Source organism: Dermacentor variabilis, chromosome 10 (genome assembly GCF_050947875.1).
Source record: "Dermacentor variabilis isolate Ectoservices chromosome 10, ASM5094787v1, whole genome shotgun sequence".
NCBI classification, from domain to species: domain Eukaryota; kingdom Metazoa; phylum Arthropoda; class Arachnida; order Ixodida; family Ixodidae; genus Dermacentor; species Dermacentor variabilis.
Genome location: NC_134577.1, coordinates 4,721,737 through 4,740,895, shown reverse-complemented (window position 1 = coordinate 4,740,895; position 19,159 = coordinate 4,721,737). Strand labels below are relative to the sequence as shown.

General features: G+C 48.1%; 1 protein-coding gene across 5 annotated transcripts in view; it reads left to right on the top strand.

Annotated features, from left to right (window-relative positions):
* Window positions 1–19,159, top strand: part of LOC142559752 (snRNA-activating protein complex subunit 4-like) — a 213,149-nt gene that overhangs the window by 125,982 nt on the left and 68,008 nt on the right. For 3 of the 5 annotated variants that reach the window (XM_075671365.1, XM_075671363.1, XM_075671367.1), the window contains 3 exons: window positions 2,153–2,227; window positions 15,260–15,415; window positions 17,724–17,978. In XM_075671365.1, the coding sequence (XP_075527480.1) occupies window positions 2,153–2,227; window positions 15,260–15,415; window positions 17,724–17,978 (486 nt within the window). The remainder of the gene's footprint in view (window positions 1–2,152; window positions 2,228–15,259; window positions 15,416–17,723; window positions 17,979–19,159) is intronic. The other 2 variants (XM_075671366.1, XM_075671364.1) reach the window with 2 other exon arrangements.

Sequence of the window (19,159 nt, the reverse complement as noted above, 5' to 3'; positions counted from 1 at the left end):
GGAACGAGGCAGGACGACAAATTCGATAACATGCATAACGCTTTGAATGACAACCCGGGCTGTGCACGACGCTGAAGGCTGAACGCGATGCGAGGTTGCCGTACGCAGAGAAAGAGAGGTAAGGGGAATGGTCACTTTGTTCAAATTGCGGCAGAGCTTCTCACTAATAATAGAAACGGCGGCTCCGGTGTCGATAAGTGCGTGTACGGTGACGCCGTCTACGGACAGTTCAATTTCGTTCGCCGGCGCAGAATGAGGCCTTGAAATGTTCGACGGAAACGCAGTTCTTGCCTCGGGAACTGCGACTGCTAGTTTTCCTCTCGGGCTGGGCTGGGTCGGCGAACCATCGGGGAAATGGATCGGCGACGTGGGGAAGGCGACCGGCGTGAATCGAAGGGGAGGCGAGTGTAAGAGGTGTCCGGAGGAAGGTTAGATGGGTCCTGACGCGGAAGTCGAGCAGGCCTGTAGCTTGAGGCACCCCCACTGTCAGGTAAACGGGGGCTGCGACGGCGGCAGAAACGTGCTACGTGGCCCGGAAAATGGCATGAATAACATATTGGCCGGTTATCAGGTGTTCGCCACGGGTTGACGACAGGGGCTCCAGCAGCCGAGTAAGGAACGACTATCGGACGCGAAGGTGGCGGCGGTACATGGAAGGTGCCGGTGGCCCGGTAGGAATCAGGAGCCGGAGGAGTGTAAGGCCGCGCGACAACGTCAGCGTACGTTAGCGGTCCAGCTGCAGGCTGCGGAGGAGGGGCAGATGGCAGCGCCGCGGCAACTTGCGTCTGAATGACGTGACGAAGCGAAGGAGCCAGGGTTGTCGACGGCTCGGGTGCGCTATTCGCCAGAGAGAGTTGGCGTGCGACTTCCTGGCGGATGAACTGCTTTATCTCCGGCATTAAAGCAGAGATGTCGGCAGCGTCGCGACCGAAGTCCAACGGGGAGAGATCCGCAGTGTCCTGCTGAGCAGCGCGTGTTGATGCACGTTGCTTGCGCAGCTCGTCGTACTGCTGGCAAAGCTGTATGAGCTCGGCAATCGTCCGGGGACTCTTCGCGACGAGCATTTGAAAGGCATGCTCCTCGATGCCTTTCATGACGTGCTTGATCTTGTCTGCTTCATCCATGGATGAGTTGACGCGCTTGCAGAGCGAGAGCACGTCTTCAATGTAACTGGTGAAGGTCTCGTCCTGGCGTTGAACTCGACCACGCAAGCGCTGCTCAGCGCGAAGCCGGCGAACTGCGGGACGGCCGAAGACCTCAGCCAAAGTCGCCGTGAAAGCCGACCAGGTGGTAAAATCGGCTTCGTGATTGCGGAACCATAGGTTGGCCACGTCAGTCAAGTAAAATATGACATTTGTGAGCTTGGCGCGGTCGTCCCACTTATTATAGGCGCTTACACGGTCATATTCGGCGAGCCAGTCTTCCACGTCGTGGTCGTCTGTGCCGCTAAATATAGCCGGATCGCGCTGGCGGATAACACCAGAGCAGACGATGGCCGGGGGCACGGGAGCAGCAGCCTGGGACGGTCCCGGTTCATCTATTGGAACAGCTGGTAGTAGCGTCCGACTGCGGAGTTCCAGGATGTTGAAGAGAAACCCAGCACCTCCACCAAATGCAACGGGGGGTGTTCGCCTAGCAGCACTAGCTCTAGGTTGCAGCGGTAGGCTTAAAACAGGTCGGTGCTATCTCGAAACGGGGAAGCAAGCACACCTTGTCGTCTTCTTCTCATCCACTAGCACCATGCCCGCTGCCCAGTGCCTTCAGTACACTACATTCTTTCTTTACATCATCCTTTCTTTCGAACTTATTTTTAACCTTAGAGCACACACTACCTATTTTGTTTTTCACCAAAAATACCACTTTTACTGCGTAACTACCAGCCACCTTTTTAAGTCTGTGTGAAAGGCCGTGCACATACGGAATCACTGAAATCTTGGAAGCTACATCTTCTTCCTTTGATTCTTTTTGCATTGTCCTTTATCCTGTTTAAGTTTTTTCATTAGTCTAGCGCACGACGCCAGCATCACAGCGAGCGAGTACCCAGCCTTTCTCAACCTATCAACTTGCTCAAAAAATGCAATCTTTACAGTGTGGTGACATGAATTCAACAACGCTGACCGGAAACACGAAATGACTATGCCATTCTTCACAGGCCTGGAATGGTTTGAGCCATAATTCATTAGCGGTCTTCCAGCTCGGGGTGAAAATGACCAACATACATGTTCAGGTAGGAATTCTAACTTGACATCAAGAAATTGTAGCTTGTTATCTACCGGTACTTCAGAAGTAAACTTTAAGCCCTTGCCCAGAGAATTGAAGGCTTCTACAACCCTATTCCTGAAAGCACCCTTGTCTACATGACAGCCTAAAATCAAGTAGTCAGCGAAATATCTGTATACCTTATTTGCTACACCTTCTGAATCTTTGGCCAACTCTCTGTCTATGCTTCCCCAAAAAATGCTACTTAGGATGGGAGCTACCTTTGACCTGATGCACAAACCCTTTGCCTGTATATACGTTTCACCACAGAATCGGTGGTATGTTTACCTTTGACTGCTTTTTGTTGTTTTGCTTATACACTGTAGTGGTCTCATTTCTACTACAGTCGAACCTGACTATATCGAACCCGTTTACATCGAATTATTCTATATATCGAAAAATTTCTGGACACGGTATAGTTACAATGAGTATATATGGCAAAAATTACGCCTACATTGAACAAAAAAAGCAGCGACTCCCGATATATCAAACGTCAAGCGGCAGAAAGTGCCCCCGGAAGTTGGCTTTCCCTCCCGGTGGCGGGAAAACCCGGCGGCGCGGCTCCATCCAACCGCTCTCCCTACCGTGACCGCCCTGTCTCGGACGAGCCGTCGACACCCCCCTGCAAAAAATGATTCTGGCCCGCCCGCAGCGCTTGCTCAGACAGCCAATCAGAGGCTCTTGTGCCCTCGTCGTGCAGGATGGCGGAAGTGTGAGTTGTCCCGCTGCTTTCCTGGTTCATTGTGTGTGTGTGCCTTGTAGGCCGTCCCCCGCAGTGTTGCCATGATGAAGCGTCAAAATTCGCCTTTTGTCGTGAATCTCGAAATCATAAATAGGATCGAACGCGATGAGAAGTCAGATGTCCCCGCAGCGTACAAGATTCCGAGGAGCACTCTCAGCACGATCTTGAAGGGGGAGATTACGGCTAAAGCGGCCAAACTCGCGACCCGGTGCCCGTGGCGCCCTACACGTACGCAGGGCCGTGTGCGAGTGGTTCATCCGAAATTGCTTCAGCCGTGCAGACTTTCGCGTGCTCGGCGATGACTAAATCCTGATGAATGCGAAGAAGCCATTGCCGATGTTTCCGAAGTTCGGAGCGAGCTGTCAGAATTTCCGGAAGCTGTTGACGAATCAACGGTGGACGAGTTTGTGAGCGCAAATGATGGTGTCGCGACCACAGGAGAGCCCGAAAACGAAGGCTACATTGCCGACATCGTACCAAGCGCAAGTGAAAGTGGGCACAATGAGGAAAGCAACGCCGGTCCTTGGCCCACATCCTCCGAAGTGATTGGTGCGCTCGCGCTAGTCGGTGCTTCTGCGCGAATGCAGAAGGTTGCGGCCTCAGCTGCTCCGACGCTGACCACGTGGAAAAGTGCGTGCGTCGCAGGCAGCGAAATTGCCCAAGCAGAAGAAAATGCAGGACTACTTCGTGCGAAACTAAGCTAGTTTCACCAATAAAATGATATTATAAATGGTATGTGCTTTTATGACATCCAATTCAGGCTTATATCGAATTATGCTCTATATCGAACTGATAGGCGTTTTTTTGCGAATTCGATAGAGCTGGGTTTGACTGTAGCGGCTACAGTAAAGTGTAGTTCAGAATGCAAAGAAGTAACGAGTTTGCCGGTAATCAATACACTGTGGCGACGAGCGCCCACGTAGATTGGTGATGTCTCGGGCTCTTGCTGGAGAGGAAAAACCGACACTCCTTCTCTTAGCGTAGCATTCTTTTTAGAGCGCAGCTCTTTGGCGTCCGTTCCTGGGTTTCGCGTCGTCGTCGGCGTTGTCGTCGGCCTCGTAACCAGCTCCGCCCCCCTTTCATCCCCTCAGCGCTAGCAGCGACCGACTGATACCGCTGGATGCCGCTGACGCCGCTAGAGAGTCAAGATAACGTGTCGGCATCGGCGGCGTTGTCCCTGAAACCAACTCCGCAGCTGGGGTTGACTCACTATCGGCGTCAGCGGCATCAGTCAGTCGCTGCTATCTCTTCCCTCCTCCCTTTATCGTGTTGTCCGCTTGCTGCGCGCGCTTCTGCCCCCATCGTTTGCCGCTGGGTGTACACGCCGCCCCCCTCCCCCCTCTTCCTGCGAGTCTGCGGTTGTCAAAGCGCCGGCTCGAACTTAATTCCTTTCTTCGCTCCTCCTCCAATGCAACCCCTGTGCGGTGGCAATCAGAGAGCCAGATCGGTGGCGGCGGATCTGTATATGTGCACCGCCCGAGCCGAAATTGCCGCTGCCGTTCGCCACTGCGAAATTATCTGCCAGTTCTTTCTGAGCCATGAGCGAGACGACCGATGGAAGTCCTCCGTCTGCTGCTGCTGCTGCTGGTGCTGCTAAACGAGCTGCCAGAGCAGAGGCCCAGCGCCGTCGCCGTCAGAATCCAGAGGTGCGTGCCGCCGAAGCAGAAGCTTACCGTCGCCGCCGTCGAGATGATCCAGGAGTACGGGAAATATAAAAAAAAAATTATGTGATAGCGCATACATGTGTTGCTCGATTTCTTTGCCTCAATCTATCGAAAAGGTGAAACAGCTTATTTGCTGCGCTCAAATTTCGCATTAGGAAGTAACGTAATCGTCGGTAATTTTTTTTTAATCCCGTTCAGAATGCTAGCCCATGCTGGAGCGGGCCAGCCGCTCGTGCCTCGTGTAGATGCGAGCGTCTGCATAATTCTCATGCGATGCCGATGCTGCCTCCACTACAGAGAGCTCCCCCCCTAGAGAGGAGGAAAATTCGATGAACGATCAAAAGTCCACGTGACGCGGCGTGTCTTGGCGTTGGTCTTGGGTGTCACGTACAGAGGCAGCGTCAAAGGATGCAGCAGGGTTGCGTTGCACATTGGTGGGGCTGATAGCGTAGGTGCTTTGATGTAGGTGGGTTTGAGACGTTCCAGAGCAATTGTGTCTGATCGGCCGTTCACATTCACGACAAAAGTCGTTGGACGATGCTGAAGAACACAATATGGCCCAGAGTAGTGTGGCTGCAAAGACTTCTGCATGGCACAGTTACGCACGAAAACGTGGGTAGCAGGGGTGAGTGCGAGAGAAACGTATGGAGACCTTGCTTCTAGCCAACATGTGGCATGGGGTGTGTCTGGCTGCCAAAAGTTTGCAGTTTGGCAACGTAGTCGGCAAGTGATGGCATAGGCATTTTGGTGTTCGTGACAAAAAAATTGCACGGAAGGCCTAGCTGAGTGCCATAGACTAGCTCAGCATCGGAGCAACCCAGGTCGCTCTTCAGTGCGACTCTGATGCCGTGTAAGACGAGGGGCAAATGCAGGACCCACTTCTCCGGCGATTCATGCGCCATAAGGGAGGCCTTGAGAAGCTGGTGAAAACATTCAACTAGTCCATAGAACTGCAGGTGGTAAGCAGACGTGCGAAAATGTGTCGTTCCGAGTAGTTTGAGTTACTAGTTGAAGAGTGCTGATTCAAACTGCCGACCGCGATCAGTGATTATTGTGGATGTGCAGCGGAACCCTGCGATCCATGTAGACACGAAAGCTGCTGCAACAGTGGGCACTGAGATGTCAGATATATGTGTAGCTTCTGGTCACTGTGTATAGCGGTCGATGCATGTCAGTATGTAGCTGTAACCTTTCGAAGGTGGGAGTGGGCCAACGAGGTCCAGCTGTACGGTGTCAAACCGAGCATCCGGTGGAAGAAAAGACTTGGCAGGCGGAATGTGGTGACGCTGGATCTTAGAGCATTGACAGGACAAATAGCAGCAAACCCAATCACGAACTTGTGCGTTGTGGGGATGCGCGACTGTCGCGCGTCCCCCGATATATTTTTCCCGCATAGCGCGTCTCCTGTAATCCGGCTTTGCCGTGTGGCCTGGCGCCTGCGGCGGTCGGAGTGGTTGAGGCACAATACGAGAGATGGCGCGAGTGTTGCGCTGCTAATGCCGCCGACAAGCGGGGTTACTTGGGCGCCGAAAGACAAGGCGCTTGCTCTCTTTGGTTCGGGTTGCAAGCAGTGCGGACGTGCTGTGCCGCGCGGGCGCCGATCCATGCTTCTGCGAGATCGTCTCGCGGGGCCGCCTTCGAACGCGCCACCGTTCGCGTTGGGATCCAGCATGGGGCGAACATATTCGCTCGCTATCCGGTCGCGGTGAGTCGGACTTCTAGATTTGTCACGAGCCCATCGGCATGCTTTGTGGATAGCAACTCGGCTAGCAGGCATTGATCTATGAAAGGTGCAATAAATGCCCTTGTGATTGTTTGCACCACTGTGTTGTCGTTCCTCTGTCCCAAGAGTACGGGAGGAGAACCCCATAGCATTTAGCCGAGGCCAAACGAAACGACTGGAAAGAAGCTTCTGTGTCGCGTGTATGCCCGGATGTGACAGGTTGTGCATGGTTTCGAATAGACGGCTGCGAAGGGATGCTCGAATGTATGGTCTAGGTGTGTCGGTAGAAGTGTCGCAGACGACGGACGTACCATCTGCGGTCACAACGACATCCTCCAATTTCAGGGACGTTGACAAATTCCGGAGCGTACGAAGTTCAGTGTCGTCACGCTATTGACTGGCGAGTAAGTCGACCTCGATGATGAAAGGTTCTGACGTCAATGTGGAAACGGCATTGACGCGACTCAGAATGTCGGCTGGAACGTTGTTGGTGCCCTTGACGTGGTAGAACGTTGTTGTAAACTTGGAGATGTAGGGGTGCCGAATCTCGCGTGGCGAGTAACAGTATCCCACACGATTCATTACATGCACAAGGGGCTTGTGGTCAGTCATGACGGTGCATGCACGGCCTTCTAGGAAATGGTGAAAATGTTTGATAGCCACGTAAACTGCGAGTAATTCATGGCTGAATACGCTGTAGCGGGACTGCGCAGGCTTCAGTTTCTTGGAGAAAAAGGCGATTGGATGCCACGCATTGTCGATTAATTGCGGCAGAACGGCACCAGCGGCGGTGTTTGAAGCGTCGGTCATGATGGCAGTGGGCGCGTCTGGCTTTGGGTGTCTAAGCAGCATGGCATTGGTGAGGGCAGACTTGACTCTTGTGAAAGCGTCGGTAGCCTCTTCTGTCCACTGAAGCACTTGTTTACGTTTGTTTACCAGCAGAGCGTCTAGCGAAGCCATAAGTCGTGTGCAATCGGGTATGAATCGGCGGTATAAATTGACGAATCTGAGAAATCAGTGAAACTTGGTGAGTGTGGTCGGTCAGGGAAGGTTTTCGATTATGCGAATCTTGGGCGGCAGTGGTCGAATGCCGTTAGCGTCGACGATATGACCGAGGAACTCGAGTTCGGGTTGACCAAATTCGCTCTGGGTGATTGATGACAATTTCTTTACTGGCAAGGTGTGAAAGCAACAGCCGCAAGTGGTGAAGATGTTCTTCTGTGGAAGAGCTTGCGACGAGAAGGTCATCAATGTATGCAAAAACGAAAGGAAAGCCTCGGGTGACGGAATCGATGAAACGCTGAAAGGATTAGCCCGCGTTCCGTAAACGGAAAGGCATACGGAGAAATTCAAAAAGACGGAAGGGTGTGGGGATGGTGGTCTTGGCGCTGCTGAAGAGCAGGGAAGTGTCTGCAGGGCGGGTGTATTGTCACCCGGAGACGATGCCATGGCTGCGATAGTTGGGGTGGCTATTTCCATGACTTTGTTGGCCAAAGTGGCAAGTCCAGTAAGGTACATGGTAGAAGCTGTCTCCAGGACCATCTGCATGTTAGCCAGGAGTCGTTGCAAAAACAATTCGCGCAACAGCGCGTCATCAATGGATCTCACATTGTTTCCAAGGAGCTGGCTCATTCGGCGAAGTTGACTAGGGCGTCGGTCGCCGAGTTCTTCAGCGGACAGATGCTGCTGGATGCGAGAACACTGTGAAGCTGTAGCAGGGCTGCCTTGAGATCGTCATAGGCAATGGTGGACAATGGGCAGTTCAACAAATCTGCTACCTCATCAATGACGGCAGGCGAGAGCGCTGCTATGGCCTTATGAAACTTTGAGGCTTGAGAGCGGATACCAGTGACTTGAAATTGTTGTTTGGCCTAAAGAAACCACGCTGAAGGTTGCTGGTCCCAGTACTGTGGAAGCTGGACAGTTACTGCCGAACAGGAGGGCTCACCACGTTCCTCGGAAGGGTTCTGGCCTTGAGCTCTCATGGCTTTGGTCTAGTCCATGGTTGTCTCTACCACAGGAGTATATGGCAGTATCACGTCCGGGTCACCAAACTGTGGCGACGAGCGACCACATAGATCAGTGATGTTTCGGGCTCTCGCAGGACAGAAAAAACTGACACTCCTTCTCTTAGTGTAGCATTTGTTTTTTAATCCCTTTCGGAATGCTAGCCCGTGCTAGAGCGTGCCATCCGCTCATGCCTCGTGTAGACGCGAGCGTCTGCGTAATTCTCATGCAACGCCGATGCTGCTGCCGCTACAACACAAAAGTCGCAGTGTGTGAAGGACCTGGTGAGAGAAGGGCTTCAGGGAGTATGTTGAAACTTAGTAATTACTGCGGAGAATTACTGCACCATTCTGGAGTCAAGCTTTGCACTGAAAGAAAACTGTCATAAACCTTGGCATTCTATAAAATAATGTTTTGTCCTGATTGAGTGATTCAGTGATATGAATTGGCAAAGAGACACCTATTTGAGCCTTCTGACTATCAAGTTTGCTGTATCTGATGCTCTCTGTCATTTCAGCATTGTCAACAGAGGCACACTTGATATGCTCAAATTAGAATAGAACCTTGCCTTTACACATTTAAATTTGTCTCACAATTCACTGTTCACTGGCCACTCAATGTGAAGGCCTTTCATTACAGTACTGATGCTGCAAAGTTAGCCAGAAAAAAAAAAAAAGCACGAGGTGTCTCAAGCAAAATTTAAAATATCAAATTTTCAATTTCAAAGCAAGATCAAATAATGAAAACCAATTGTGAATCGAGTTGAATATCTTTGGATACGATCAGTCGCCTTCCGTGAATTCTGCCCTGACGGGACCGACGAAATTGATCTAAGTATCTGGCGGGTCGACTTAAACAAGGTGCGGAAAAGACGTCGCAACAAATAGCTGATTCAATTGGCACTATTTGCTCGGTTCTAACGTGCCCCCAAATCAAACGCGCACCCGCTTTCTGTGTCCAGAGTAGAAAGCTAATGTAGAGATAACATTAAAGCTCTGAAATAAAGTAGAAATCTAATGTGCACCTGATTTTTTAGCATGAAAAATCGATGAGGCTCTAATATGCGTTACACTTAGGCGACCGAGTTTCTAATGTCAGCTTCGCCGCAATACAGACCTGTCATGCGGCAAAGCATACGAACGTTGAGAAGGCGGTTTTTGGTTCAACATTATTTGGGGGGAAAAGAAAGGCGCGCTTTGGAATCAGGTAAATACAGTGATCATACATTGTGACCTACCATTATTGCCTAAAATATACCTAGGACAGGCCAAGAATAGGCGTTTTCGATGGGAGATGGTGTGTGTTCAACACATTAACTGCCCTCCTGAGCTCTGCAGGGATGCATGCTCTTTATGGGGCTGCTATTGGGATCGTCATAGGGGTGAAGTGCTTGCAAGCTGGCTGGTCAGGTTCAAATTATCTGGCAAAAGCCAGTTTCAGGATCGAAATAATGAATGTTTTGGTGTCCTGATTAATAAGGATACAGCTGGTAACATACAGGAATTCTGTAGCATTAACGAGAGGGTGGCAGGTCTAGTTGGGAAAATTAATAAGTACAAACTGAAGGTTGTACAGGTCTACGCCCTTACATCCAGTCATGATGACCAGGAAGTCGAAAGCTACTATGAAGATGTGGCATCGGTGATGGGTAAAGTCAAAACTAAATACACTACACTGATGGGCGACTTCAGTGCCAGGGTAGGCAAGAAGCAGGCTGAAGACAAGTCAGTGGGGGAATATGGCATGGGCTCTACGAATAACAGTGGAGAGTTATTAGTAGAGTTTACAGAGCAGAATAATATGCGGATAATGAATACCTTCTTCCGCAAGCGGGAAAGCCGAAAGTGGACGAGGAGAAGCCCGAATGGCGAGACTAGAAATGAAATAGACCTTATACTCTGCGCTAACCCTGGCATCATACAAGATGTGGACGTGCTAGGCAAGGTGTGCATCAGTGACCATAGGATGGTAAGAACTCAAATTAGCCTAGACTTCAGGAGGGAATGGAAGAAACTGGTACATAAGAAGCCGATCAATGAGTTAGCGGTAAGAGGGAAAATAGAGGAATTCCAGATCAAGCTACAGAACAGGCATTCGGCTTTAACTCAGGAGGAGGACCTTAGTGCTGAAGCAATGAACGACAATCTTATGGGCATCATCAAGGAGTGTGCAATAGAAGTCGGTGGCAACTCCGTTAGACAGGATACCAGTAAGCTACCGCAGGAGACAAAATATCTGATCAAGAAACACCAATGTATGAAAGCCTCTAACCCTACAGCTAAAATAGAACTGGCAGAAATTTCCAAGTTAATCAACAATGGTACGACAGCTGACATAAGGAAGTATAATATGGATAGAATTGAACAGGCTCTCAGGAACAGAGGAAGCCTAAAAGCAGTGAAGAAGAAACTAGGAATAGAAAAGAATCAGATTAAATGTTAAGAGACAAATCCGGCAATATCATTACTAATATGGATGAGATAGTTCAAGTGGCAGAGGAGTTCTATAGAGATTTATACAGTACCAGTGGCACCCATGACGATAATGGAAGAGAGAATAGTCTAGACGAATTGGAAATCCGACAAGTAACGCCTGAAGAAGTAAAGAAAGCCTTGGGAGCTATGCGAATGGGGAAGGCAGCTAGGGAGGATCAGGTAAGAGCAGATTTGTTGAAGGATGGCGGGCAGATTGTTCTAGAAAAACTGGCCACCCTGTATATGCAATGCCTCATGACCTCAAGCGTACCAGAATCATGGAAGAACACTAACATAATCCTAATCCATAAGAAAGGGGATGCCAAAGACTTGAAAAATTATAGACCGGTCAGCTTACTGTTCGTTGCCTACAATACAAGGGCCAAATCTGGCCCTTGCACCACAAAACACCACACATCATCAATCAGGAACACCTTAGACTTCTGTCAACCGAAGGACCATGCATGATTCTGTAAAGGCTACTCAACAATAGATCATATTCACGTTATCCATCAGGTGACAGAGAAATGTGCGGAAAATAACCAACCCTTATATATGCTTTCATTGATTACGAGAAAGCTTTTGATTCTGTCGAAACCTCAGCAGTCATGCAGGCATTACGGAATCAGGGTGTAGACGAGCCGTATGTAAAAATACTGAAAGATATCTATAGCGGCTCCACAGCCACCATTGTCCTCCATAAAGAAAGCAACAAAATTCCAATAAAGAAAGGCGTCAGGCAGGGAGATACGATCTCTCCAATGCTATTCACAGCATGTTTACAGGAGGTATTCAGAGACCTGGATTGGGAAGAATTGGGGATAAAAGTTAATGGAGAATACCTTAGTAACTTGCGATTCGCTGATGATATTGCCTTGCTTAGTAACCCTGGCGACCAATAGCAATGCATGCTCACTGACCTGGAGAGGCAAAGCAGAAGGGTGGGTCTAAAAATTAATCTGCAGAAAACTAAACTAATATTTAACAGTCTCGAAAGAGAACAGCAGTTTACGATAGGTAGTGAGGCACTGGAAGTGTTAAGGGAATACATCTACTTAGGGCAGATAGTGACCGCAGATCCGGATCATGAGACTGAAATAAGCAGAAGAATAAGAATGGGCTGGGGTGCGTTTGTAGGCATTGTTACATCATGAATAGCAGGTTGCCATTATCCCTCAAGAGAAATGTGTACAAGGTCTGTTAGAAAAGTATCCGACCCTTTTTTTTTTTTTACGAACACCTGATGGATATGAAACAAGCACGCTTGCATCACCCACCCTTGAACCTTCGTGCGGATGCGTGAATTTTTTCTCACCAGCCGATAGCGTCAGTCGCTGGGACGCAGCGTTTGAGTGAGGTAGTGTGCAGTGGTCTCGTCGGTCTTTTATTGCAAGGAAAATGGCGGAGCGACTGGAGCAGCGCTAGTGCATCAAATTTTGCCAGAAACTGGGCGAGAGCCAAGTGGAAACCATTCAGAAGATTCAGACGGTTTTCGGTGGCGATGCTCTGAGCAGGACACAAATTATGGAGTGGTACAACTGGTTTAAAGACGGCCGCACATCATTGGAGAGCGAGCCACGCTCCGGTCAGCCATCAACATGCCGAAATGACCAGGTCATTGCTAAAGTGAACGCTGTGGTGATGTGGGACCGTTTTGGGACTATCTGAGAAATTGAGGAGGAGGTGGCCATCGGCAGTTTTTCTGCACATTCCATTATGACTGAAGATTTGGCTATGAAGAGAGTTGCGGCGAAATCGGTGCCAAAGCTGCTCACGGTGGAGCAAAAGCAACTTTGTGCAGAAGTCTCACTGGACATGATGGATTCCACAAACAGTGACCTCGACTTCATGAACACCATAATCACTGGTGACGAGTCTTCGATGTACGGGTACGACCCGGAAACCAAATCCCGGCTGTCACAGTGGAAGAATTCCACGTTAACCAAGACCAAAGAAGGCCCGCCAAGTGCACAGCAACATCAAAGTGATGCTGACTGCTTTCGTTGACTCCCACAGTGTGGTACACCACGAGTACACACCACAGGGTCAAACAATCACCAAAGAGTACTACAGGGATGTCCTCCATCGCTTATGTGATGCTGTGCAGTGCAAGAGACCGGAGTTGTGGTCAACAGGAAATTGTCACATCCATCATGACAATGCACCTGCACATTCCTCGCACTTCATTCAGAGTTTTTTTGGCGAAGAACCAGACTCCTGTAGTTCAACAGGCTCCTTACTGCCCTGATATGGCCCCCTGCGACATCTGGCTTTTTCCCAAAATCAAGAGGCCATTGAAAGGAAAGTGATTTCAGCCAAGAGAGGACATTATGGCTGCAATGACAGCTGAACTAAACTCCATTCCGAAAGAGGCCTTCTTGTAATGCTTGCAACAATGGCAGCACCATTGGGAGAAGTGTGTGGAGTCCCAAGGAGACTACTTCGAGGGTGATTAGGTTTGCAACGCTCCAGTTATACCGGTTTTCTTTCTTCGGCCAAAGGTGGGATACTTTTCTAACAGACCTCGTATAACAGCTGTGTCTTACCAGTACTCACCTACGGTGCTGAAACTTTGAGGCTTACGAAAAGGGTTCTACCTAAATTGAGGACAACGTGACGAGCTATGGAAAGAAGAATGATGGGTGTAACCTTAAGGGATAAGAAGAGACCTGATTGGGTGAGAGAACAAACGCGAGTTAATGACATCTTAGTTGAAATCAAGAAAAAGAAATTGGCATGGGCAGGGCATGTGATGAGGAGGGAAGATAACCGATAGTCATTGAGGATTACGGACTGGATTCCAAGAGAAGGGAAGCATAACAGGGGGCGGCAGAAAGTTAAGTGGGCGGATGAGATTGAGAAGTTTGCTGGGACAACATGGCCACAATGAAGTCACCAGTGTTACGATCCTCCCAAGTTCGTGAACTAGGGGGGGGGGGGGGGGCTCGAGGCACCCGCTGTCAGAGGGGCGCTCCACAACGGGGTGGTGGTGAACGATGACTGACCGCCAAGCAGCTGTGCTCGTCAGTGTTTATTTAGTGCGGTGACTAATGTTGCCCACTGAGCCTGACGGGCCAATGAAGATTATGCCTGAGGGGGCGTCACATGGTCGTCACATGCATGTTTTCATTTCCCATTTCATGGTTTGTGCATTCACAGATGAGCCTTAGTGAAAGCCTACAGCAATGTTTAGGGAATTTATGTACAAGAATAATTGTAGAAACTATGCAGAGTTCTTCCTGAAGAGCAAGCATTACCTGAGGAGCTTCTATTACAACATGTTGGAATGGAGAAATGGTTTGGTCCGGCATCCATTGAATCACTTCTGAAGTTTGTTGCATTTAAATGACTAAGCTTAATTATGCAATCCAATAGGATATGGTTTTTCATATAGGTCATCAGTTATTTTTTTTTTTCAAGAATAGTCAGGAAATTAAAATATTAGATGAACAATGAAGTGTCATGTTTGCAATCTAGCAGTAAAAAACAATATCATAATTCTGGAAACTATGAAATTAGATCAACAAAATTGATTCCTTATACAGGCAAACGCTTCTACCACGAAGTGACCATTGTAGTGAAGGCATAATTCTGTCCCACTTCCTTTGTGAGTGGTGCAGTGCGCGCAATCTTTACAACGAAGTGACTTGCACAGAGAATGATTTTGGAGGCCCCACACACTTGTTATAGAGGTGGTCAATTGTACACTATTTTGAATTGTACCAATAACTTGTAAATTGGACTTTTCTAAAAGTTGCTTGAACAATGTAATGATTTTAGGTGAGCTGTAAACAAATAGCATTGTATTTCTCTGCCTTGGACTAAATTTAACAGGTGTAGATATTCAGACTTGCAAGATACAGTATATCCATTTTTGGTGCATGGTTCAGGAGTTGTACATATTGTGCTAGAATGTTATTTCTTTTTTACCACATCTGGCCAGTTGTATTTGAATGTATTTATATGTATTTGAATTTGTATGTATTTGAACATAAATATGTATTTGAACATGTATTTGAATGGTGCTGATTTGTCAACTGTAACAGCGCTAACACATGCAACCACAAAGGAACAAGGACGAGACACAAGTGCTGTGACATGCGTTGTGTGAGCTAGTCATAAGCAGTCTGTCATCTGCTGCAACCTGCTGTGGCACTAGTTTGTTTTGATGGCAGAAAGGAAAGCTTTCTACCCACAAAAAAGTAATGAATGAGACACAGCACTTGTGTCTCATCCTTGTTCCTTTATGGTTGCTTGTGTTAGCGCTGTTACATTTGTCAAATCAAGTATGCACCAACTCGCCAAGAAGGAAGGTTTATTGAATGGTGTTGTAAAGCTCGATGTTTGAGTGTACTTTCCCAGTGGCTGACCAGCATGGCCATGCCTGCAGGTGGCAAGCATGCTGCCTGGCCGCACAGGTGGCCAGTGCAGGGATCGCTACAAGGATAATTTTGCCCAAAGGTTTGTCTCGGGGCCCTATACTCCGGATGAGGACTACAGCCTGTTGGAGCTGGTGCAGAAGCATGGACCTGGCCACTGGTCCAAGGTGAGCGGGCTAGGGAGTACAGCAGGTACGGGAAACGATCACCCCTGACTTCACTATACCTTCATGTCCATTTCTTGTCATCAGCAGCCTGTCTTTGGCTGCAACCTGCTGCGGCACTAGTTTGTTTTGATTGCAGAAAGGAAAGCTGCCTACCCACAAGAAAGTACCTACTAAATCAGGTACAAGCTCCTGTGTTAAACATCTGCAGCTGCTGCTTTAGTGTGCTGTGCTGAAGTGGTTTCAAGTTAATGATGACTGCCACATGCTGTGTGGATCAAGAGGTAGCCTGCAGCACTTCTTAGAAGAAATAGTTTCTTTTTTAAAGTAAATTCAAGCGGCGTAACTAAATATAATTGCCTTTAAAGCATGACAGCTGAAAGAAAAGGTTTCGGGATGAATACAATAAGAAAAAAAGAGAAGCGCATGCTTCAATAAACAAATAGTCATATGCACTAGAAGAACCTCTATATATTTCATGCAGAAAGCACGTTCACAGCACTAAACTGTCGCCCTGCCCTAGTTGCTCTACATAGCAAATGCAGTTGACTCCTTGAGGTAAACAGCTGAATTCGTGGCTTGTTCTGAACTTATTTCCTGGCCTGTCCTTTTTTTCTAAATGGTGCAGGTTGATCGTAGGCAATGTGCAAGGTGCATATATTTCAGTTTTCAGACACTGCTTATGTCCACTTTGAATGGTTTGCAGTGTAGTTGGGCACAATGTGCTTTGTTTGGCTTGTGTTAGCTTCTTCTTCACTGGCCATCTTCGATTTTCGGAGCTCTGGCAGCCAGCTAGTTCTGCCGATAGGAAGTCATGTGGGTTGGGATTCTAGGACAACCCAAAGGTGCCCAACATTTGCAAAATCGAAAGCCAGGACTGCTGGCCACAACTGCAAGGCTGTCCATAAATCTGCATTGTCGAAGCGGTCTGAGACTAAGCAAAATCTGTTGACACAGTCATTTGTTATGAATGAAGTCAATTCTACAAAAGCAACGCCAAATTCATTGTAAAGTGGGTGGCTGGGACTGCCATCATATTTTACGTAAACTACAGTAACGTTATGGGTCATTTAGCATTCTGTGCATGCACATTTCAATTCTGTTATTACGCTAAACACGCATAACTAAAGCTGTTTAGTGGTGCTAACAGTGAGACGACGTTATCAGCAGACCAACCTCCACACCGTCCTACCATTACAGCATCAAAACTCACCAGATGCCTAAAATAACAGTTAACTTTAATATTGCATGAAAGCGACGCAATGGGTGGCAACCCAATTTTCATGACTGCCATGTTTGTTGTAAATTTGGTACATTGCATCCATGTGTCATGCCTGAGAAATCAAGCAAAATCCGCTGTCGTGATTGAAATTTCGCTAGCCGTTATGCTTTGTTTATATTATTAATTCGAGTAAAAAAGTCACAGAAGCACCCAAAATGCAAATCATTTATAACGATAGTACTGTTGGACAACTAACTAAGTTTCGTATTTTTATCGACCGTATAAGTTACTGTGAACATTTGCTTACTAATTATACACAAACTACCATGGTGGCACGCGCATTCAGAAAAAAATGAACAGACATCACTGAATCATTGTGAGCACTTGCTACCAGAATGCTGGCGTGATGAAGAGCGCAGGCCGAGGGGCGTGGATGTTCCGTTTGCCTCTCATTTCAGCATATCTCCGAACTTTGACATTACGCAACCTCCAGTACTAAATATGTTAGAAGACATCGCATTACCTTCACAATAGGACACACAGTCTGCACCAGCTCAAAGATTTCATTGAGGCAAATACTAAAGATTAAAAAAAAGGAAGCCTGGCATTTGAAGTGTTTTCTTTCGAAAGTTTCGTTTGAACTAGTTCCTTGAGTATGTGCTCTAGAGAAGTGGAGCCCCATTGGTGGCTGAAACAAATCGAATAGTCGCCATTCGAAATTACGATATTTTTTCTTACTTTTTATTGTGATAGCAATTATATAGACACTCCAAGCAAATCTTTGCTGTCGTCATCGCTATGAGCAGGTTTCGTATATCTTTAGGTACATGTATGCTATATATGCCATGCCTTGCTATCTGACATGCGGTATATGCGAGTTATATTGCTCCATTTGAAAAATATTTGGTATTCGATTTGCTTCTGGTACTCTCTGATTTGTATTCAATTTGGTCTTAAGAGAGAGGGAGAGAGATTAAAGGAAAGACAGAGAGTTTAGTTGGTCTCAAGAACTGCTATTAACTCACCCTTATTGGTGGCCGCCATCCTTTGTTTCATTGCTTCTCTACAGAGTGCATGGCTCTTTCACAGGTGGCACAGGAGATGCCTTGGCGGACTGCCAACTCAGCACTGATGCGTTACCGACGGCTGACTGAGACCCTTGGCAACCAGCAACCAACCGTGGCTGATCTGATGGAGCGCTTCCTGGCAGCACCTGCAGCTCCCGTGAATGCAGCGCGACGCGCCCGCCTCACGGGCCTTGACAAGCGCCTGGACCTGTACCGGCGCATCTGCCGCCAGCTCACCACCCAAAGGCTGAAGCGTGCTGCCCTGCTACTGGTCAAGGTAGCCACAGCACTTTTGACCATTGCCACACATAGACTGACCAAGATGGAGCATTCTTGCGACTGTCTGAAAGGAGCTGTTTGTGATCACTTACTGATAAAATACTGCTCACCGTGTCCTTGTGGTCTTAAAATGCAAGCCAGAAACCACATATAGTACTGTTGACCACCTGCTCCAGTTTCCTGAGCTTCCAGTTGCTGGCATCACAGTGCTGCTGCCACTGCTTCTGAAGCCACTAGTCAGAAGAAACTGGCTGGCAGTTGTAGCCAAGGGTTTTGTCTGGCCATGTATAAGAGGACGAAAATACATGCCATTCGCATCTCCATAAAGGCCTGCAGAGGTTAGGTATGAGTGAAAGCATAGAGGGGACAGCATGGAGCAATACTTTGCTGTTTTTAATGTCTGCAGCCCTCTCAGGAAAATGTGCCCTCTGGCCAGTAGGTGAACAGGGAATGCAGTAGAACCTCATTCATACGTTTAGGGAAAAAATGCAAGAAAGAACACACTAACCAGGAAAACTTACTATCCAAAATGACTAAACAATTTGAGACCCAAATGTACTGGACATCTACATAATGGAAAGTGTTGCGCGAATCATTGCAGCATGAGACACCAACATGTGCCAAGCTGGTGGAGCCCAAACGGCCCAAAACATGCGTTGTTGTTTTTGCGATTTCTGCAAGCTTACGTTTGCACCCCTCGAATTCGCCCTTGGTCAGCAGCTTCTTCGAGCAGGGCATCTTGGCAGAAAGTTTTGACATGCCCACTCGGCGTGAATCGTAGCAGCATTAGTCAAGCTGGTGGAGTCCAAGTGATCTGAGACACATTTTGTTCTTTTCCCATTGCGTAGTGTTTTAAGATACCCGCATGAAACTGAAAGAAAATTGACCTGGTTGGTGAGACTGAAATACAATGCCACCAGAGCGAAACGTGGAGCTCACTTTGTGCCGCCTGCAGCAGGAAATAATGGTGCATTTGGGTTATCGCGTATTAAAATCTTGTAGTACACTTCCAACACTATTACGCCACACACATGGTGAAGCAGATAAGTGAAGATGGATATCTAGATTTGCTGGTACCGGAATAAGAAACTGAGTGCCCATCAGCGTTTTCACATGAGATGGGCAGATGAGCATTGCAGGGAATGCTGCTGTGGTGGGCGGCTACTGTTCTCGTTGCAA